This window comes from Rhincodon typus, chromosome 5 (genome assembly GCF_021869965.1).
Source record: "Rhincodon typus isolate 14 chromosome 5, sRhiTyp1.1, whole genome shotgun sequence".
Taxonomy (NCBI): Eukaryota; Metazoa; Chordata; class Chondrichthyes; order Orectolobiformes; family Rhincodontidae; genus Rhincodon; species Rhincodon typus.
The window spans coordinates 35,772,270-35,796,210 of NC_063336.1; the positions used below are offsets into that span (position 1 = coordinate 35,772,270).

At 37.6% G+C, this 23,941-nt stretch overlaps 1 protein-coding gene across 10 annotated transcripts in view; it reads right to left on the reverse strand.

The window, feature by feature from the left end:
• Window positions 1-13,040: 13,040 nt before the first annotated feature.
• slc18b1 (solute carrier family 18 member B1) overlaps window positions 13,041-23,941 on the reverse strand; it is a 44,757-nt gene continuing 33,856 nt past the window's right edge. For 7 of the 10 annotated variants that reach the window (XM_048596515.1, XM_048596516.1, XM_048596520.1 and 4 more), the window contains 5 exons: window positions 21,090-21,181; window positions 19,162-19,257; window positions 16,708-16,782; window positions 15,484-15,577; window positions 13,041-13,746 (listed from right to left, as the gene is read on the reverse strand). In XM_048596515.1, coding sequence (XP_048452472.1) covers window positions 13,555-13,746; window positions 15,484-15,577; window positions 16,708-16,782; window positions 19,162-19,257; window positions 21,090-21,181 — 549 coding nt within the window. In that variant the 3' untranslated portion in view covers window positions 13,041-13,554. Of the gene's footprint in view, window positions 13,747-15,298; window positions 15,349-15,483; window positions 15,578-16,707; window positions 16,783-19,161; window positions 19,258-21,089; window positions 21,182-23,941 lie in introns of all 10 variants that reach the window. The other 3 variants (XM_048596523.1, XM_048596519.1, XM_048596521.1) reach the window with 2 other exon arrangements.

The following is a 23,941-nucleotide window of genomic DNA, read 5'->3' on the forward strand; positions in this document are numbered from 1 at the left end:
GTTTTTTCAACTTTCCTCCCTTATTTTATAAGGTCAAAAGTCACACAGCACCTTATTATAGTCCAAGAAGTTTATTTGAAATCACAAGCTTTCAGAGTATTGCTCCTTCGTCACTTCACCCGATGAAGCAGCAGCGCTCCGAAAGCTTGTGATTTCAAATAAACCCTTTGGACTATCACCTGGTGATGTGTGACTTTTGACCTTATAAAATAAGGGAGGAAAGTTTAAAAAAGACTTTGATAGAGAGAGACTAGAGGTTTAAGAAGAGAGAATGATTGATTGTTTATTGATAACTTATTTCTGGTCTGACCTGTAGAGTATTAGAGCTACAAGGGACAGCCTGCGTACGTGTCAGAGCAGTCTTTCAAGTCTTTTGATAAGACTTGAGCTTTGCTGTAAGGAGAAAAATGCAAATTTGTAACTGGCATTATTAGACGCTAAGTTTGATCAGTATTGTAAGTGATGTATTGTGAAGTTTGGCAGTGCCAAAGCTTGCTGGGAGGTGTAGGCTGCATTAGTTATAAATTAATTAACTTTTAGAACGCGGGACCTTCTGGACGCTGGTGTCATCCTGGACAAACACGTTTCCAGTAAGTGCTTCAGCTGCAGGAACTTTTAGTTTGGAGTCATTGGCCTCCAGCTCAAACCGCAGGTTTCGTGCCATGTCAGAGGCCCATTATTCCAATGGTTAACACGCCCCTTGGGATAGATTCTTCTGATTTTCAATGTCAAGACTGGGGGTGTGTAACTGTAGGTGAGGCGACCCAGAGGGCAGCAACAAGGAGCCTGTACCTTGCACTTGTCCAATAGGTTTGAGTTTTTTTCAGCTTGTTTGGCGGAGTAAGAGAACTGACAGGAGGATTAGCTAACTGACCGTGCCACCATTGTACAGGAAACCATTTGGGAGGGTGGGGGAACAAGAAGCAATGCCATAGTGATAGGGCGAGATCAGAAGTCAGACGACACCAGGTTTTGGTCCAACAGATTTATTTGAAATCACAAGCTTTCAGAGCGTTGCCTTTCAGTCATCTCCACATCATAGTGGTAGGGGATAGTAGAATGAGGGTGCTTGACATTTCTCCACTGCAGTGAGTACGAGTCTGGATGTCTGGTACCAGGGCTCAAGGTGTCTGCACTGGGCTGCAGAAGAACATGCACTGGAAAGAAATGGATTCATTGGTCGCGATCCACACTGCACCAGTAACATAGGCAGAATTAGGAAAGAGATTTTGCTGAGGGACTGTGCAAAGTTAAGTCCTAAACATAATAAAAATCTCAACAGTGATCCTCTCCAGATTACTACCAGAACCACATGAAAATTGGCATAGGGAAAATCATATTAGGGAAGTGAATGTGTAGCTCAAAGGCTCGTGCAGAGGAAGTAGGTTCCAGTTCGTAGGGCTCTTGTACCAGTACTGGAGAAGAAGGGGGTTCCAACAAGGACAGGTTCTCCATGTTGAGGGATATTTGACAATCAAGAATAGGATTTCAGGTAAATGTGGAGGGATAGCATTTCAAATCAAAGATGAAGTTGATGCGGTTGCTAGTGCTAATTGACTTTGGTTCAGGAGTTCTGGATGTAGAATTAGTTTGGGTGTAAGTGAAAAATCGTAGGGAAAGAAGTCATTCGTAGGACAAATCCACAGGCCTCTAAACAATAATCAGAATACTGGAAGAAATATGCAAGAAGAAATATTGAGTGCTTGTGAAAAAGGGATGGCAATAATCATTAAGTTCAATCCACATATGAACTGGAAAAATAAGACCAGGAAATAGGCTTCATGAGCTTGTAGAATTTTTTTGAGTTTCTTGGAGCAGTGTAAACTGGAACTGACCAGAGATCAAGTTACACAAGACTTGGTATTCTGTACAGTGAAAGATTAGACCATAAGACATAGGAGCAGAAGTAGGCCATTCAGCCCATTGAATCCGCTGCACTATTTAATACGATTGAGGCTGATCTAATAATCCTCAACTCCATTATCCTGCTTTTTCTCCATAATCCTTGATTCCCTTACTGATTATAAATACAATGTGGAGATGCTGTGTTGGATTGGGATGGACAACGTAAGAAATCACACAATATCTGGTTATAGTGCAACAGATTGCTTTGAAATCACAAGATTTCAGCGTGCTGGTCCTTCATCAGGTGACTTCATCTTGCTTATGATTTCAAAGAAATCTGTTGGACTATAATCTAGTGTCGTGTGACTTCTTACCTTGATTACAAATATGCCTATCTCCACTGTGAGTCATCTCAATGGCCCAGCCTCAAAAGCCCTCTGCAGTGAAAAATTCTACAGATTCCCAACCCTCTAAGAGAAGAAATTCGTCCTCATCTGTCTTAAATATGCAACTCCTTATTGTGAGTTTGGTCCTAGACTGTCCCACAAGGGGAGAGAGCCTTTCCACATCAACCTTAAGTTCTGCAAGAATTTTGTATGTTTTAATAAGGTCACCTCTCATTCTTCTACGTACCAACAAGTAAAGATACAATCTACTCAACCTATTCTCATAAGACCATCCCTCCATATCTGGCATCGGCCTACTGAACGTTTCTGGATTGCCTCCAATGCCAGTATATATTTTTCCTTTGATAAGAGGCCCAAAACCACATTTACAGAATTCCAGCTGTGGTCTGACTAATTCAGTGTATAATTTTAGGAAAATCCCCTACTTTTATACTTCATTCCCTTTGAAATAAATGCCAACATTCCACTTGCCTCACTTATTACCTGTTGAACTTGGATGCTACCCGTTTGTGATTCATCTGTGAGGACTCCTAAATCCCTCTGTTCTGCAGCTTTCTGCAGTCTTTCTCCATTTAAGTAAAATTCAGCTCCTCTTTCCTTGCTGTATACATTATATTCTGTCTGCCAAGTTTTTGCCCACATACATAATTTTTTTTTAACAGACTTTGTTATCCTAAGCACTTACCTTCCCACCTATTTTTGTGCCATCCACAAACTTGACTATAGTATGATAATTATCTCCAAATAATAGCACCTCCAGGTAGCAGAGATCATAATATAATTCTTTCTTGCATCCAGTTTGAAGGGGAGAAGAGTGGGTGCAAGACTGTTTTTAAGCTTAAATAAGAGCAATTGTTTGAGCTTGAAAGCTACCTGAAGTGAAGGGGATAATAGTCTAGGAGAAAGATCAATAGAAAAGCAACGGCAGACATTGGGGTGGGTACATCAGAATAATTGGATAAATTCTACTTTAAGTTGTAATTTATAAGGGATTACCCATCCATGATTAACTAAAGAGTTAAAGTATTAAATTTGACACGTAACGTGTACAATTGCAGAGGCCCAATAACTGGTCAGAATTAAAAGAATGGCAGAAAGACAAATGTTCATTAGGACGAATAAATTAAAGCATGAGAGGAAGCTAGCTAGCAGGTAAAAACAAATAGCAAAAGTTTCTACAGATTTAAAATTAAGCTACAAGGAAATTTCTTCTGAGGGTGATGAATGTCTGGAATTGTCCACCCTGGAGAGTTGTGGTGGCTAGTTCACTGAAAGTGTTTAAAGAAGCAGATAGCCCTCAACATTTCAAAGATTTGAGGATTTGAAGCGTGGGACAGATCCAGTATGATTTTATTGGATAGCAGGATTGCAGGGCAGGTTTGAGGGGCTGAATGGCCTACTCGTGCTCCTATTTCTATATTTTTGTATTTTTAAAAATGAAGAGCAGCATAGTGACTATTGCTCTTTTAACCAATAGGAATGGGAAATTAAAAGGAGTTTATATTACAAAGGAATGGGGGATGTAGTGACTAAATATTGTTAGAGCTATTGCTAATTTTTTATTATTTTCATCTTTTTTAATCAATTTTGGTTTGGAGCTGGGAACTGTGAGCTAAAGATGACTCTTGCATAACAGCTTTGTTAAAAGGAAAAACAGACCAAGCAAGCTTTTGTTCATTCATGAAGCCAGGCCTGGAATTTAATTGCAGGTTGATTCCTGATCAAAATGTCCTGTAGACACTTCATCATTCAGAAAAAGCAATATGTTTATTCCTTGATTCCATTTTTACCCAACTAAGTGAAGCTGGAAGGTATCCAGCATTGGCTCCTCTTATTGACCGTTGCATATCCATGTCTCATTCACCCGGTCAATAATCCAATTTGAGAAAAACCAAATTGGCTTTTTAAACTATACGACAGTGTTTGCTTACGTTGATAAGTCGTTAGTTTCTTGATCTAAAGAAGGTATTCAAAAACTTTAAAGCAAGTGTTGCATCCTACTGCCCGACAGGAGTCAGTTTAATTTTTAAGAGTCTTCTCAAAAAGCCCATAATTAAATTTAATTTGTGAAAATTTGAAATTGTGTTAAATAAATCTGTGAAAAGTTTGACTCCTTGTTAATGGCTTTTAAATTGGCACAAAAAATGCTGCAACTGTATTTACCGTGCACATTATTTGATCTTAAAATTCTCAGGTTAAGTCACGTTCGGTTTAGTCTAAATACTCTTTAAATGATGCCATTGTTTGATGTGATAATTATTCTTAGTTAACCCCTCTGATACGAAGTTAACTATTAAAGTGCAGATGCTCATTCCCTCAGGTTTGAGAAGAGATTTTTTACAAGTTGGATATTTTAAATTTCTTTGCATTTGTGTGTATCTTATTCCCTCTGAACCCAATCTATTTCCCGTTCCTTTTCTTTCTGTGCCTGATTTGTCCACTGAATTCATGTGTCAATTGACACTTCCTCCTTATGTTATTAATTTCTGTCACTCTCTGATTAAGCAGATATGTAGCTGATTTCTCTGTCCACCAAGATCCTGGATGCCCAGTATCCATCACTTTTTTCCATTATCAGCTACGTGTTCAGTGCAAAATGTTGTGGTAATTTAAAACAAACAAAAGTGGATGGTTTGTTATCCTGTTACAGCAAATATTTGGCCCATTAATGTCTGTTGTTTATCAATACTGCCTAACCTGCTGAATGTTTCCAATATTTTCAGCCTCTGTATAAATTGGATAATTAGTTAGGACAAATTGTTTTTTATCTTTGCTCCTTTACTGTTGTTTTAGATTATCCTCTGTAATCCCAAATTGCTCTTTCTTGTCAGGGAGGATGATCGAGCAATACTGCTGAGCTGTCAACAAAAGGGAGCAAATGAAGAGACTTTTGGTTACATAGCTGGAAAACTGCATCGGTCCCCTGATCAGGTAAACACTCAGTACCTGCAAAATGAAGCAACAGCTAAACTTTTTGTTGATAACAAGGTGTAGAGCTGGATGAACACAGCAAGCCAAGCAGCATCAGAGGAGCAGGAAAGCTGACGTTTCGGGTCTAGCCCCTTCTTCAGAAATGGGGGAGGGGAAGGGGATTCTGAAATAAATAGGAAGAGAGGGGGAGGCGGATAGAAGATGGATAAAGGAGAAGATAGGTGGAGAGGAGACAGACAGGTCAAAGAGGCGGGGATGGAGCCAGTAAAGGTGAGTGCAGGTGGGCAGTTAGGGAGGGGATAGGTCGGCCCACGGAGGACGGACAGGTCAAGGAGGTGGGATGAGACTGGTAGGTAGGAGATGGGGGTGGGGCTTGAGCTGGGAGGAGTGGATAGGTGGGAGGAAGGACAAGTTAGGGAGGCGGGGGCGAGCTGGGCTCGTTTTGGGATGCGGTAGGGGGAGAGGAGATTTTTGAAGCTTGTGAAGTCCACCTGAAGGTTGCAGGAACAGCACCTCATATTTCGCTTGGGAACCCTGCAGACCAATGGTATCAATGTGAACTTCACAAGTTGGCAGTCATGTTGCTCACAACTTTACTAGAAAAACCATTAACAGATAATTGTGAATTACCTGAATCGTGGAGGGGTTTGACAGGGCAAAAACAGCAACTTGTAGTTACCTAGCATCTTTGACATATTAAAATGACCCGGGATACTTCACAGGAGTATAATAAAAGTTATTCCCAGCAAATGTTATTCACAATTTGTTTTCTTTTCAGGTTTCAGAACGGTTCCATCGTTTGATGAAACTATTCAAAAAGTCAGAAAACATGAACAACTGAAAGATTGTGCATCTACGCTTTGTATTTCTGTCCTGCTGAAAGCATTAAAGCAATTTTGGAGAAGAAATATTAAGCCACAGAGTTGGCTGACAAATAACGCACAAATGTCATTTCCAGTGCTTTTTTTTTAACTGTTAAACTTGGAAATGTTTCTTGTAATTGCATCTCTGAAGCATTGTTTTATGGAGACATATTTCAGAATGGCACGCACCTACAGGAATGACCTTCACACTTAATCCTGTCACCTTTAACCCGGAAAATTATCGGTTTACACTGGACTCGTTAAAGTTAACTTCACAGCAAGCTCAATAAAATGTATCTTAAATGCCATAATTTGTTTCTATTTAAGTTTCAATGGAAGTGAATTGTTTATCTCCAAGTTTATTTAAATACATTCTTTGTTCTTGCTGTATTTCCCCCTACATTTGTCTGCATTACCAACATTTGACCAGGTATCCCAATGTGCTCACTGAAGGGTACTGTCAGATTAATAGTCTGTAAAAGTATAAAATATGTATTTGTACATAATGCAGTTTATATTTTTGTGAATACCTTTCAAAGCAGGTTTGAAACATTTTTGAAGCTTTGCATTCACACCTGTTTTTATAGAAATGTTAAATAGAATGCTGTAAATTTGTTAATATTATAAATACAAGTTTTTGAAATTTACTGACATATGTTAAGTATGTTTCAAACTGTGAAGACTAATTATTGTAATTTATTTTTGCTAGGTTTCAATGTGAAAAGTAAAGGTTACTTTTTAATTTTTCTATGTTTCTTTTTGTATCATGTGAGAAAAAGTGTGTAATGTTTGATGCAAGAACAGTTGGAACAGCTTAGATGTCTTGCTTGGCCTCAGTACTAAAATTCCCTAATACATACATCTTTTTATATTTTCACCTGATAGGCTTCTGATATTTTCCCATTCAAAACCAACTTTACAGATAGCTCTGACACTATTAGATTGAGGACTGGGCTCTTAAAATGTTGGATGGATTTGTTCGGTGTTACAGATGGTTAGAATAAGAGTTTACTGTTTCTTTTAGGCTTGTAGTTACAGGGCTTTTCCAGAATAGGTATTAAAATTAAGAGTTTGAGGAGAAATTTGAGGGATTGTGTAACAGGAAAATTTGGTGGTACTTTAACAAAAAAGTGAATAGTCAAAGGTTTTGCTTGAAGATAAAGTGATTGCAACATCTTGAGATGGTGTAAGTTAATGAGCTCTCATGTATGGGAAAAGCCTGCAAGTTCATTCCGATTGCCAGTGCAACATTGTATGAAACAGCTAATGCCAAGCAATGGGTAGCAGTTGAAATCAGAGTGGCAGCTACTGAATACTGAAATCTCAAATGCTGACAAAACAATCTTGATAAATCATCTTATGATTTGGTGCTGACTTACCAAATATATGGGGAAAAATTCACTCGCATAGTGCCGCTTCTAACACTCAACAAAAGTAGAAGCAGCATTTCATTCATTAATTTTGTCCTATTTGTGTTTTGACCTTTTGGAGTATGTACCAATTTCTTCCTCAAGGGATAGAATCATAGACACAGAAGTAGCCCTTCAGCCTATCGAGTCTGTACCACCAGAGCTGCACTAAATCTGTACCAGTCCCTTTACAGCAGTAGGCCCATAGCCTTCAATGTGTTCCAGATTTCTATAACCTTTTGAATGAAACATATTTCTGTCCTATTGAAAGACTTTGAATGCTAGATGAATGAACATTTTAAGATTCAGATATATGGGATTTTTGTTACAGATGTAAATAGGATTTTAGCAGCAGTAGGCCACTTTGCTGTAGTAACCTGCTTCAGCATTCAGGATGATCGTGGCTTATCTGATTGTGGTCTCCGTTTCAATTTTCTGCTTACATGCCATAGCCTTTGACTTCTTTGTCTAACAGTGAATCTATCAAACAATATGGAACAAAAGCAAGTGATGTTGATCCAAATAATCTCTCCACTTTCTTGTTAATTGTGTTGCTGACTTTTCAAAGTGCTGGTTGTGGAGTGGTCTAACCAACCAAATAAATCTCAAATTAAGTTTTCTCCCCATTTACATTGTATTGAAAGAAAATTGAGAAATGGTTGCCATGACAGTCCTCATTATGCATATTAGACAAGAATAAATTTTACAGTGATAGTTTTAATATGGCAGAGGTGAAGATTAGGATGCTGCAATTGGCTGCAGGCTCTGGGTTAAGAGGGAAAACTTAGTTTACCATTCTAGAGTAAAATGGGATAGGTGGAGTGAGTTCTGCAATTGTATAGACTGACTAATCTACATTTATTGCTCTCTTACCTGCAAAGCATGCTACCCTGGTCAACTACTAGGAGGAATCTTTTCCTGCTTTTTGCCATTTTTTGTTCTTTAGGTCAAAAATTGTAAAAGGTTTGCCTTTGCTGCTGTTTACTTCAGATTTTCATTTTAAGTCCTGCATTTCTGTAAATTTGGCTTAAATCAAATAGTGTCTTAAGTTCTATCTGTTTTAGTGTCTTGATTATTCAGTATCCTTTTGTTCATCCAATGATTTGTATATTGTCTGTTCTAATGCTAAAGAAGTATCCATTTGTTGGACTGTAGACTGCTCGGGCTAGCTGCATTATATAAAAGTAGTATTCATAGTTATAAGGCATGATTCTGCCCCTGCACAATTTAAATTAATAAGATCTTGATTTCACTTTTGTAACTTTATTTTTTTAATAAAAACCTTTTAAAGTGTATTTGCTTTTGTATTAAAATATTCTGTAGAATTTGAGTTGACTTCAGTTAAACTTTGTGCTGTACTGCTTGAGTCATAAGAATACTTCATTTCAAAACAAAATCACTTAAGAACAATGTGCTTGTGCTTTTATTGCCACCAATTCTATTCTCCTTGACAACAATCCTTGGCTGAAACAGGCTGCATGTCATTTTGTTGATCTATTTCAGATGTTTGTTTTGTCTCAGTGGCATAGTTCATACTTGTTGCCTCTGAAGTCAGAAGGATATTGCTCAGGCCCTCCTGCAGTGATCCTCCTTGGACAGGGCAAACATCTGGTACACCCAAAATTGCTACTAAAGAAACACTGATACATCTATAGGTAAAGGGGGTGATTCCAGATTATCTGTAATACACCAGATTAGATTTGGAAACTTTGTTTAAAAGAGCATTTCAATTCAACTAAATCAGAACGGAAAGGTATAGCAATTTGAATTACTAGTTTTTATTTTCCCAGACACATTAAATAAGATTGGGGAAGAATTGGAAACAGATCAAGCTTGAATGACTAAAAGGCCTGCTCTTGTTTAATGGAAGATGTGAGAACAGTTGCTAAACAGTATTAAATTCAAAGTTGCATGGCAGGCAAGTGATGGAAAAATATTAGCCAACTTGTTTTATTAAGCTTAGCCAGAAGAAGCAGTGATCTTGCAGCAGTTTTGTTCAGTGTAGTTCAAGAGCCGATAAACTTATTGGGGAAAGGAGCTTGTCTTTTTGCTTGGAGCAGCAATTTGAACATCATTACTCATTTCAAAATTACAAGTGAGCAAATCTCCTGCAATTTAGAATAAAATCTAAAAGTTGCCTGAGAAAGTAAAAAGCAATAAATCAATCATGTCAGCTCTCTTCAATTTTCTTTGAAGTGAGTTCAGGATTTTTAAATCTTGCAATGTAACGTATGCACTTGGCAAGGTTGCTATTTGGAAAATGTGAACTAAGTTACACCTTAATTTGCATTGATATTGGGTGAAATCTGCAGATTTGTGAAAGTATGCAATATCACCAAGCTATGAATTGTTTTACCAGGAGATCCCTGATTGGAAACTTGTATGGACATGATATTGCTGCTTTTCATTCAGATGGTTTGAACTTCCCTCATTACTTAGATCACAGAAGCAATGCTGAAATGGAGTGTTAGTGGTAATGTATTAACAACTTCTAGGATACATAATTTAAATGTTCCCAGGCTAGGTTGCACAGTTGAATCCAATAAATTTGGTTACAAAGGAAATAGCAAAACTTAGATTGTCTTGCCAGCATGACTTATTTGACAGTGCCCTACCCATTCGGTCAGCATGTGAGTCCCACATCCATACTATGCCATTGACTCTTTGGTGGCCCATAAAGATACGGGATGGTACTTTACACTCAAGCACAAGTGTAAAATCAGAGGTAGCAAATCCTTTCCATTGTGTGAACAATCCAAAAGTATCTTCTGTGCATACTGCTCCTTTGATGCTGCCTGGCCTGCTGTTATCTCTGATGCCAGCACTGGCAGTTCTTACTATCTCAAAGTTGAAATTTCCACCTGATTGCTCAATGGGCTGGATTCTTTTCAGCTGTACTACCTGACAGCAGAATACATAACAATGGAGGAAGATAATTCCTGTTAATGCAACCAAGTTTTATACTACTCACCACTCTGTACAGTAGATCAAGGTTGCCTGATGCTTAGCTGCCCTAACACATGTAAATGATGGCCAATTTCCTTGCTAACCTATCAACTGCAGGTCAGACCAGTGTAGAAGGGGTGGCATATAGGTTATGGGTATGGACATTTTGTGGTTATACTACTGCATTAGCAGTTCAGTAATTTGGATCATGGCAGTATGTAAATTTAGGTTCCCTTTTAAAAAGCTCACATCAATGAATTAGTTATCAGGCATCCAACAACCCAACCTAAGTCATTCATCATTATCCTTAGGCCATTTGTAGCCTGGCCTATGTGTAACTCCAATCCCATATTAACAATGCCCATAATTGAGGAAAAAGCTTCTTTGGCTAAAAAATGCTGAAATAAAACGGTTGAAGCAAATAGACACATTTCATAGGAAGCCAGATAAGCATATATGGAAGGACAGAATAGAGAGTTGTGCTGGTGGAGTTGTAAGAGAAGATGGGTAGATGGTGGAGTAGAACATTAACACCAGCACAGACTAGATGGGCTGAATGGTGTGTCTCTGTGGCTACTTCATAGTTACATAGAATATACACCAATCAAGATACCTCTTTGTACCCCTAAACGGTTCTATTAGATGCTTTTGAAAAAGTGTCTTCATTTTTTTTCCGCCAGTGAATAATGGCTGATCTGTACCTCAACTTCAATTACTTGCTTTGGTTAGGACTACCATGCCACCCATTTTTCAATTTTTGTTTAATACCATGTAAATTGGGAGAAAACTTAAATTTGTTTGGTTAGACAACTCACAACCAGTAAACAACAAATACTTAAGTATAAAAGAGAGCAGCATGGTTAACCAGAAAATAAAGGGATTTTTTTTCTCTGCCAGTCATTGAATAAGAACTGTACATCAGCTTCACTCATGTGCCTTTGCTCCATATCGCTTGATCAATTAATTTTAGACAAGTCAAAGGCTATGGAATGCAGACAGAAAATTGGAGCTGAGAATAGAGCAGAAGTGTTTAAAGAAAAGGGAGGGGTTAGGCCTTGGAGGAATTTGAAAACAAAGATGAGATTTTTAAATAAAAGCAAAATACTGCAGAAATTTTAAATAAATACAGAAACTCTTCAAGAAATTTAGGAGATCTGACAGACAGAAAAAAGGTTTTTTGTTCTGGAGATTCTATTTACATGAAAATTTTAAAATCAGGATCTTGATTAACTAGAAACTAATGCAAACCAGTGAACACTGGGCTGAATAAAATTTGCTGCAACAAAAAACACAGGCAGAATTTTGAATGATCTTGAGTTTACAGAGGCTGGCCAGGTATGACGTTATAGTCAAGTCTAGAGGTAATAAAGCAAATCGGCTGAGGTGAAGGTGGAGTCAGGTGATATTACAAAGGTGGAAATAGACGGTCTTAGCAAATGGTGTGAACATAAGGCTGGTAGATCACTTTGGGGTCAAGAGTAACGCTGTGGCTGTAAACAGTCCAATTCAGCCTTACACAATGACTAGGGAGAAGGATTGAATCGATGGTGAGGTAATAGTTTGTGATAAGAACCTGAACGATTTTAGTCTTCCCAATATTTAGTTGGAGGAAATTTCTGCTCGTCCAAGGATGTGACACGTTACAGTCTGAGAGTTAAAAGGTTTAGTGCTAAAACAGGCTGTTGAAAACACAGATGAAATTGTTCTTCAGTCTGGAGAACAGTATGCAATAGAGTTACACAGGAATCCCTTTTAGTTATTCTCTTTTGACATCTATTAAATGACCCTGGTTTGAAAATCTTTGGCATAATTTCAAACTCAATGAAGAGGACAGTATCAAGCTTTAAGAGGCTAAATTAACATGCAGGCTTTAACTTGGCTGTTGTTGCAGCTGTTAGATTTGCCGCACCTGACACTTATTTCACATTGCTTATATTTACAGTTTTACTTTTGTTGTACACACCTCTTAGTCTCTTTCCTCTGTAACTTTCAAAATCTATTCTTTTTGTAATTAGATTCAATTATCACAATTGGTTTTAATCATCAGCATTTTTGCCATTTGTCACATAAAACAGAAACCAGAAACTGTTCAGCACATTATTTCTTCTGAACTTCAAACACAAGATTACTGTCTTTTCAAACATCTTTGTTTCGTTCAATCCTATACTGGGGCTTTTAATCAGATGTCAATTTGCAAAAAACATCAACCTCACCCTCTTTAGATTGTGACAGGGCTGCTCTTTATTTTCAGCATTTTCTATTTAATTCAACATCCCTTTCTTCCCCTCAGGAATATTCATGGCCTTGACAGATAAAGGTTTTTCTTTGCCAAGCAGACATTTTCAAGTTGTGGTCTTTGAAACCATAAAACGTTTTCTAATAAATTTTAGAAGGGCACCTTGGATAAAGAGGTCTGACCTTGTCAAATCTAGTTGTTATTTTAGATATTAAAATGTACTTTGGTAGATGTCATTTTGTGCAAAGTACACTGAGGCTTTTTCCTCAGTGTGCAAGAGAAACAGGATGCAATTGGTTTTGTAGCATTCTAATAAAACTGGGAAAAATCCTACTTTCATCATTATATTTTGGCAACATGCTCAACAATTAAAAATACAGGAATGAAGAGAATGAGTACAAAATAAAAAAAATAAACTGGTCGTTTTATTACTTTATTAGTGACAAGAAAATTGTGATCAGGATCGTCAAATTACACGAAATAGACAGAACGAAATTATATTGTATTTATTATCCTTAACAATTAAAAATCATGATTTCTACAGCAGAACACTGCTTGACATCAGAATCAGAAATCGCTCAAGTGTGGAATTCAGCCCATCAAGTCCACACCATCCCTCTAAGAGTATCACACCCAAACCCACCCCATTGCTGTTGCATTTCTCACAGCTAACCCAACTAGCTTAAACATGGGCAATTTGGCCTGGCCAATCCACCTAACCTGTGCATCTTGGACTGTGGGAGGAAACCCATACAGACACAAGGAGAATGTGCAAACTCCACACAGAGACAGCTCCATCAGGGAGGAATCGAACCCGGGTCCCTGGTGCTGTGAGGCTGCAGTGCTAACCACTGATCAACTGTGCTACCCTGATATAGTATATTTGATGACAATAATATAAAATTCATTTTAATCTATTACAGGCAAATTGCAGAATTAATATAACTGAGTTGTGTAAAGACCGAGTTAGTAAAGACTATTTGAAACACAAGGATGTCTAAAGGTTGTCTGAAAGACAACTGTAGTCCATTCAAACCCGTTAAAATGTCCAAATTCAATTTGGTATCAGTGGTGCTCGCTCTTCGTCGGCGTGAATCCCAGAGACCGACCTACATAAAGATAACAATCTACATCATTATTTAATTGAAGACAATTATGTTTTCATATAGAATTATTAGTATGTGAAGATTTTGTTCTTAAAGACAAAAAAAAAACCACAATCCACTACTTAACAAAAAAAAATCATATTTGAACACATAGGTGATTTACTTGTCTGATCCAGATATTGAATGTTCTTTAAAATATTCGAATAACAATGGATATCTACTAAACCAAGTGCAATATCAACTTTTCAGTGGTCAATTCAATTTGAAGGATGTGCCAATCATTCACTAATCAACCAATACTCCCATTCTATGTCTTGCAGTCATTAAAGTACAAATTTAACAAACTGAAATAACACAAAAATAGTGATGTAATTTAATGCTAACTTTTTTTTCCCTCATATTGTTAAAGCAGTTGTATAATAACACAGGAAAAGTATTATTCATTCACTGATTAATTCACTCAGAATGGAGATGTCACTGTTTCCAGTCCTGAAATGCCCTTGTGAAGGTGTTGATGAGTGGACTTCTTGAAATAAAGCAGTTTCTATAATGAAGGTACATCCATCGTGCTGTTAGGCACAGGAAGTCGAGGATTTTAACTGGAGGTGATGATGAAGGAGCACTGTTATTGTTCTAAGTCAAGATGATGTGTGATATAGATATGGTAACGCTCTTCAGCCCATTCTCCCTTATCCACTTTGCTGGCTGGATGCAAATTTGGGAGGTGCAGTTGAAGGTGGCTTGTTGGGTTACAATTGCGTCCTGGAGATAATACATATTGCTGCCATTATGCATTGATCATGAAGGGAGTGTCATTCAAGTGTTTCAAGTATTTCTGAAGAAGGGTCTAGGCCCAAAACATCAGCTTTCCTGCTCCTCTGATGCTGCTTGGCCTGCTGTGCTCATCCAGCTCTACACCTTGTTATCTGTCATTCAAGTGGACTGCTTTGTCCTGGATGGAATTATCTGGAGTGTTGCTTGAACTACGCTCATCTAGGTTAATGTATAATGTTCCATTAAAACCCAATTGGAAATTCAGAAGTAAATTTTTAACCTCAGAGGACTGTGGAAGTTCTATCATTGAGCACGCTCAAGACAGAAATTGAGAGGTGTCTGGAAGCTAAATGACATTAAGGTATATGGAGATTCTGTGGGAAAATGGCATTGAGGAGATGATCAGCCACGTAAAAAAGTTAGTGGGGCAGACTCAATGGGCTGAATCCTGTTCCTGTTTCCCTACTCAAAAAAGAGGATTGAGGATGTGAAACCTGTTACTACAGAGAGTGGTTGAAGAAATAATAAAAGGATGCCTACAAGGGAAAACTGATAAGCAGATGAGGGAGAAGGAAATAGATGGTTACCATGGTATATTTAGATGAGGAAAGATAGGAGGAAGCTTGAGCACAGCATAAATACTTGCATCGACTAAATGGCCTATTTCTGTTGTATATGCTGTGTAATCATTCTTGCCTATTCTAAAATGTCACCATTCCTTCATTCACTCTACACCACAGCATTCTTTTAAATTTAACAGAATGAAAATACAAGTACAGACCTCCTTTTGTGAAATGTTACCACTATAAAGTACAAACCCAGCAGGGAACCCTGAAGATAGAAGAATAGAAAATTGCAGATGGTGATTATTGAAGAGACCTTGGTTTTTGAATTTTATTTTTAAAATGGTGGCTTAGGGTTTTGACTCTCAATATTCTATGCATTATCCACATTGTGTTGACTTACAAAAAACAGCGGAAAGCTTCCTTGTATGACTGCAGCCCACTCAAAACCCAATTTTTCATATAGGTATCCACCCAGCGTTGGTCCTACAAATGACCTGATTTAAAAGAAAAAAAAACACTAGTTTTGATCCAGCAGGATTATTTTGTACCATTGTAAAGTTTATAACTTTCTATTCATAGCCTGTATTATCTCCAGCATTACCTTCTCTTCTGGTAGGTCAATGTGTCAGCTCCAGGGACTTAGAGCTGGGATGGCCATATTATACTCGTGAAGCTAATATTAAAGTTAAATCTTAAATCAAAGCTTGTGGTGTGCACCAGCAGCAGCAGTCATATCTACAAACCTGGAGGTGCAACTTCTGGATTAGTTAACAAGCACTGGGTAACAGCTGTGTTGCAAGACTGTTTCCTTGCACATTTTTGCTTCTTCACACTTGGATCAATGTCAATGAGTAGATACAAAAGTATGAAATAGCTGTCCATGGGTATCCCCACTTCCTTAAAATTGTGAAATTAATTATATACAATTGGTATAATTTGAGGCAATATTTAGAACACTAGTTTGAGCCAGGAAGTTGGATACAAACTAAAATACCGCAGTAAATAAACCTTCCACATTTACTAAATGCCAGACCAAAATTAAATGGATCCAGTATATTGTTTCATAGTACAATATTCTTTATGCATAAACAGCTAGAACTTTTTAGCAGGAGTCAGAATAAGTAACACCAACACAATTTAAAAATGATATTTGAATGCATGCATTGTATGGCTGGAACTTGTCTTAATGAAGTACATACACTTATTTAGTAAACATTTTCATGTAACAAGCCCTTCCTGGAGCATGTTCCTTCACATCTGCTGTCACAATTTTAAAAATATATTTAAACGGTGGACTATAACAGTCATCCCAGCTCCAAGACTCTCTTCTTAAATTATCACCAATTTACCCAGTAGTTCCTCTTAATATCACATCGGAGTTCTACTGCTTCCCCAAACATTGAGCTAGTATTTTTCCTCTTGACTTGACTAGCCAGCACATCTAGCTACAAAAGCTCAAATATTACTTTGGATTATATTGAACACATTGAGCTGAAGAATATGAAACAGAAATGACCAAGATATAAAAGTACTGGATACCCAACATTAGATATACCAAAACTACTAAAATACTAACCCAGCAAATTAAATACATTTCTACATATAAACACATGCAGATACATACCCAAGACACCACCATGCTCCAAATATTCCAGACACTAGACCTAAAGTACCAAGTCCCTCTTCAAATCCATTCTCACTAGATGAAAAGGTGAAATTCAGTATCAGTTATTACAATGAAATCTTACTAGGTCATTAGAATCTGTTCATTGGTATGCTTCTGTATATAAAAATTTAGGTATAATAAGTCATCAAGTAGTCTCTTAACCTTCTCAATCAGCATTCCAAACGCAAGTTAATTTTAGGAGAGGTGATGTTGTCACTGGACTAGTAAATCCAGACAGTCAGGTCAATATTCTGGGAACATGAGTTCAGACAGTGAAATTTAAATTTAAAAAAATCCAGAAATCAATAACAGCAGATAAGTTTGTTAGAGACGCTCGGAAATCTGAATTGAAAGTTAAAGGAGTCGACCAATGTTATTAGTATCATGCTGGCTCCAGCATGTGTGTATCTGCTTGTGTAGATGGAACAGTGGCTGCCATGGAGACCTGGATCCAAGAGAATACAGTGACTCTTACAAATGCACTCCATTGTTTTAGCCATTAGTAATCAGTACCAGCTGTAAAGCTAAGGGAGAGGAGGAACTTCAACTTCACTCAAGCACTCCTTCCTCTCGAGGAAACAAGATAGTACCAACGGCGTCCAGTCAGAAGGAGGAAGAAAATACAAGTGCCCAAAGTTTCCTCAGAATCACAGAATTGTAATGGTGCACAAGAAGGCCATTCAATCCATCATGTCAGCACTGGCTCCCTGAGCATTTTAAACTTAGTGCCACACTCTTTCCTTATCCCTGTTACCCTAAATTTTGATCCTATTTGAATAATCATCCATTTCCCTCCTGAATGCCTCAATTGAACCTGCTTCCACCATGATTCCGGGCCATTCCCTAATTATTCACTAGATCAATAAGTTTTTTTTTTCTCATCTCACGTGTTTTGCAATGAAACACTTTAAACTGTGCACTCTAGTTCTTGATCCATTTACAGCCCCAAAAATAGGGTCTATCAACAGAGATGGATGGGGGAAAAGAAATGGTTAATGAGAAGATCCAGGGAGCCAAACCACCATTCTTTTGGGGGAAGACCACAACTTCCACTACATCAACTAGAAGGAAGAAAAAACTGCTGCCATCAAAGGCAACTACAAAAAATTGCAAGACATCTGGGACATGGAACAGCACTGTCTCTAATCCTCCATTTTAGAGAACAGCTTCAGGATCAGTAAAGCATTTGCATCTGTCTCAGGTCATTTATTTTCCTTCTTTGCCTAATAAACCATTGTACCATATCCAAACTGCTTCTCCTGAATAAATGATCAGAACATTGTTATAAATTGTCAACTGCCTATATTAGGTCATTGTGGTCACAAACCCCTGTCCTGAGATCAATAGTAGCGTAAAGCTACCTGCCTATGTGAGGAAACAAATTCCTGTTATCTAAGCAAGCTTTACTTCAGTAGAGTGTTCAATTGTTCCATAAGCATTTCAGTTCACTTCACAGATTTGTCCTGAAAATTACCTTTCACTGCAGGTTGGCATTAGGATACAGTTGGATTTATGACCATGCTGCACCAGCTTTCATAAAATGCAATGTGAAGTAAATGTGAAGTGCTCATGCCTCTTACTGATGTTAGATATTTCTAAATGCTGCATGAATCCAAGATCAGAGCCCAACGTGAAAATGAGGAGGGAAGCTCTGCTAAGTAATGTTGTCCACTATGCCTTGGTCTCACCAGTGTGGGTGAATTTGAACTGTCCTCTGGGCAGTTAGGGATGGGCAACAAATGCTGCCTAGCCAGTGATGCCCTCATCCCACGAATTAATAAAGAATAAACCAGACGTCTCAACACCCAAATGACACCCTGCATTAATCCAAAGCTAAAAGCACTTGTTCACACAGACACTGCACTCCTAGTACCTTTCATCATAGGTGAGCATGTGCAGACTAACAGACCAAGAAGTCTTTCTTTTTCTGTGCAATGACAAAACAGAAAATTGCACACCGAGTTCTGAATTTGGCAAAGTCATTCATCTCAAATTGGCAGACTACTTAGACAAACTAATATGTACAGCAGGGCCAGAGCAGCTAAACAGATAGACAGCAGCACGAATATTTATTTAAACATTTCTAATTTTCTATTTAAGGGATTTACAACAAGTTTTACTGTAAATATTAAAAATTACTGCTCATATTTTCAGGACAGGTATTCAAACATTGACAAAACTGACATAATAAACATCTTGAAGTTGGGAAACCAGGAATGCCAAGAGGTACTGTCTAACAGAACAAAGATGGAAATAAAGACCAAGTCTGAAGAGTTGATGAGGCAAAATATGGTTCTTGCCAAATTCAGTCAGCTAAACCTTCCTCAGTTACAATAAACATGACTATTGAAAAAAATGTATCTAAGCATCCTTTAAAGTAGAAAACAATGTCATAATTTAAAAATTTCTTACTAAACACAGGTGATGATTTCTGGGAAAACCGGAATTCCACTCAAACTGAGTGAAAACCCACTGAATACCAGCATCAAAACAAACATCCAGAGCTGGCTGCAAAGGAAACAAATAAAATTGAATCTTAGAAATGTATCTATTTTGAGACAGGTAGGTATAATTCATCTAATACTTGAGATATGATCTAAAAAAATTGTTCTGCCCTCTCCCATAAACCAATAACCTATGACAATTGAGTACCAAATTAAACGTCTTGGTTACAGTTGATTTGCCAATTGTTTGCAGATTGATTGCATGCTTTGTAAGGTCAGAAAATGATTAAAACTACTGGAAGGAGCATAATTCTTAGAAATGTAAAATTATTCACCCTGATGAGAGGTATGAAAAAGTATAATTTTTTCAAAGATGTGGAAAAATATTAAGTGTGACACACAGAGTGATTAGGCTGTACATGGATAAGGGGGAGCCTATGAATGCGATGTACTTAGACTTCCAGAAGTTATCTAACAAGCTGCCACAGAGGTTATTGCACAGAAATAAGAGCTTACCATGTAGGGTATAATATACTGACATGATAGAGGATTGGTTAGATAATAGGAAACAGAGAATAGGCATAAATTGATCATTCTTGTGCTGACCAGATGTGTCGAGTGGATTCAATATTGGGGCCTCGCTATTTACAATGTATCAATGACTTGAATGAAGGGACCTATAGTTGAGGATTACTGTAAAAGCATACATTTTTAAGATCTTCAACTTGCACTCGTCAGCAAAGGAAATATCAATGTAAAGGAAAACAACCTTTCGTATATGCTGAGAAAAACAAAATTTTTTTTCCTTTATTCTGGTGTTTCTTACAAATCTTCCTGATGACTGCAAGGCGTAAAACTTTGACAATATGAGTATTGCTGCAAAAAGATCCAACTTCTGTAATAGTAAATGACTGAATAGATGATTGCTAAATTGCTGATGTCACAAAGTTAGATCGGAAAGAAAGTTGGAAAGAACACAAGGAGACTGCAAAGAAAATGGTAATATAAGAATATTATAGGGAAAGGTTATTCAGGTTGGCCCTGTATTAATTGGAGTTGAGAAGGAAGAGGTGAAGTTACTGAAGTATATAAGATCTTGTACGGACTTGACAAGGTAATCTGCTTTCCCTTACTGCAAAATCTAGAAGCAATGATCAGAGTCTCACAACAAAGGATTTAGGACAGAGAGATGAGATTTTTTTGGCACTGAGGGGTTTGGGAATCGTTGAAATTCTCTAAGTCAGAAGACTGTGGATATTCAGTCAATGAGTACATTCAAGAGTCAAGGAAGGATAGATGTTTTGGGCACTAAGGAAATCAAATGATGTGAAGATATGATGAGATAATGATGATGATGTACAAGTTCAGCCATATTCTTATTGAATGGTGGAATAGATTCAAGGGAATGCCTTTCTCACTCATGCTCCTATTTCTTACGCTTCTAAATTTATGTCTCTTTAGGTGTTACCAGATGTAAAATATTAAGCAAGAGAAGGATCTTCTAAACGGAGTGAATGTCATAATTACTTTCTAAATACTTAGATGACAATGCTATCCGACATGTACGGCCTGATCAGTAAAACAGACTGCAGAATGTACAGTTTTCCCCACCTTTACAGACAGTACTGCATTATTCAAAGAACGGAAGGAAAAGAAGGAGACCATTTGATTTTTCATTCCTATACCAGGCTTACAAAATAAAACTATGAATCAGATTCACTCTCCTTTACTTTCCCTACAACCATCAAATTGTCTTTCATTCAACTCTTTATCTAATTTCCTTTTGAAATTATTACTGGATCAGCTTCCACTATTCTTTCAGGCAATGAATTCCAAATCACAATATAGCAATGCTGTAAGTAAAAACTTATGAAAACAAAACAAGATAATACATACCACTTGATATGAAAAATAGGTGCTGGTCCCAAAAATGAAAAGCTAACAGCAATAAGCCAACTTCCAACAAGCAGTAGCCACTTCCTAATTCTCTGGAATTGGAAGAATGAGAAAGACAATAACATGTAACTAAATTAAAACTGAACAAGAACATGTTGTCACATTTCACCCTTTTTATGAATATTGAATGCATGAAATAAATACAGACAGAAGGATACTGGAGAAACGGACCGAAATTCACCTTCAGCAGGATTGCAAAATGGTTGCTAGTGGATTGCCTGCCACTTATACAATGCACTAAACTTTTCATCCCATTAACTTCAGTGGTGGTGATGAGAATTCTGAATTCTGGAAACCAGAAATTCTTAGTGCACTGAAAAGAAACATTGGTTGATTCCATTTCAACATAATTTATACAGGCTAAGTTAATACATTTTGAAATGCACTGTACTACAAAGGCATTGGAGGTGTATGTTCCTATAAAATTAGACTATAAAGGTCAATTTTGCTATGGTCTGAAAGTCAAATCAAGTCAACCGTAGATGAATGGGGCCAGAACTGCAATAAAACATCTTGGAACAGAGATGCTCAGATTTGGGTGAAAACATCCCAGCTAAATCAGAGTGTCACTCCACAGAATCACATAATTGTTATGGTGAGGAGGAAAGCCATTCAGACAACTTTGTCTGCACTGGTTCTCTGAGCATTTAACTTTAACTTAAATGGCAATCTCCTGTCTTTCCCTGTAATGCTGCATATTGGTTCCATTTAAACAACTGTCCACTGCCTTTGTGAATGACTCAATTAAACACACCTACAGCACATTTCAACACTGCATTGTATACACTAACTATATTCTGTGTGTAAAAGATATTTTTTACAAAGAACAAAAAAACAAAGAAAATTACAGTACAGGAACAGGCCTGTCGGCCCTCCAAGCCTGCACTGACATGCTGCCCGATACAATTAAAATCCCCCAGCCTTCCAGGGGATCGTATCCCTCTATTCCAGTCCTATTCATATATTTGTCAAGACGCCCTTTAAAAGTCAAAAAACACAATTTGCAGTCACACTCAGTCAGTGCGGCATTTTAAAAATTCCTGCTTTCTGAATAAAACCAGCCTGATTCCAGGTTAGAACCCTGACACAGATTCTGAATGAGGCCTCACACCAGTGTCTGACCTGATACGTCACCTTTTGTATCTCTGCCTGATTGAAGTTTGGAAAGTTAGGCAGACATTAATAAAACCTTTAATTATCTTGGGGCAGTGACTTGAAGCAGATTCTGGAATCAATCAAAACTTGTGTCTCCTTTCTAACGGAGTTCTCCATCAGCCATTTTATGTTTGTTCACTCAACTCACACCAGTTGTATGATCCTTTGATCTCTCTGCCTATAAACTCTGTCTGTATGCCCTCTCACAGTGCACCTGATGAAGCAGTGACACTGCGAAAGCTGGAGATTTCAAATAAACTTGCTGGACTATACCTGGTATGTGATTTTTGACCATGGCAAATGCAGCATCTATCTTTTAGGTGAACACAGATGCAAGATATTCATTCAGCCATGCCTCTTGCCTCTAAATGTAATTCTTATTTTTGGACCCTCATCAGCCTTACTCCTCTTGCTACCTGCCTTTTACTATTGACGTACTTAGAAACTTTGGGATTTCATTTTATATTAACTGCCAGTCAGTTTTCACAATCCATCTTTGCTTCTTATATTCATTTTATCACCTCCCTTCTGAAGCTTCTATATTTCAGCTCGGTTCTCAAATGTAATTACTTCAGTCACTATTGGTCCAAAGTCTGCAGTCAAACTATCAGAACTCATTGTCATTATCCTGTGAAACTGATAACAGCTTCTGATATCCACATATTGGCAGGTAAACACTGAAAGCCAGAAGTTGCTGTCAATGATTCCCTGCTTCTCACCAGACTTACAATTGAAAACCCCACACCTATCAGTTTTTAGAACCCACTGAACATTAATAATGTTGTCCCTGGTTAATGGGGTATACTTGAGTTTTCAAACTGAGTGCTAAGTCATTACTGCTGCTGAAACTAATTTTATTTCTTTAATGACAAATATTTCCATTTTGTGAGAAAAGCATTGTTTAATGTAGTTATTTTTTCAAATGTTTATCAAGTTTATAATATTTTTGCTTCTAAGGTGCATGTTCTAGTCATTTATGCAGCTGTCTATAAAAATGAGTGAAAAATGAACTATAATCAGTACATTTTGCTTCCTGGTTTGCTGCCTGAGAATTCCTCATTGCAACTGGCTATTTTAACCTGCTTGATGACATCAAGTAGTGCTGGTGACCTTGAGATCTACTTGGCTTGGTGCCAGATTCAGTGACATCAGAAAAGGTACATCTGTGCCACAGTAATAACTTGGTCTTTGTGGGTACGCATCAAAGATATGCACTATTGCTTAGCCGCTGACCATAGAGTACAGTCCAACATCTCTTCATGAATCAGAGTTTGACCCCGTCACAGAAATGCAGAATTGATAAACTATCACAAGGTGAAGCTATTTTAAGTCAATTTTCTTGCAAATTCTTTCACGCTGTGAAGCAATAAAGGGGATGATTATATTCAGCAGTTTAAAAATGTTTCTGTGATGGAAAAGACAGAGTTAACATTTCGCGTCCGGTGATCCTTCTCAGAAGGGTCACTGGACCCGAAACGTTAACGCTGTTTTTTCCCTTCACAGATGCTGCCAGACCTGCTGAGCTTTTCCAGCAACTTTGTTTTTGTTCCTGATTTACAGCATCCGCAGTTCTTTCATTTTTAAAAAATGTTTCTGTTCCTGGTTATCAGTCTGTTTGATCTATCATAAAAACTAAT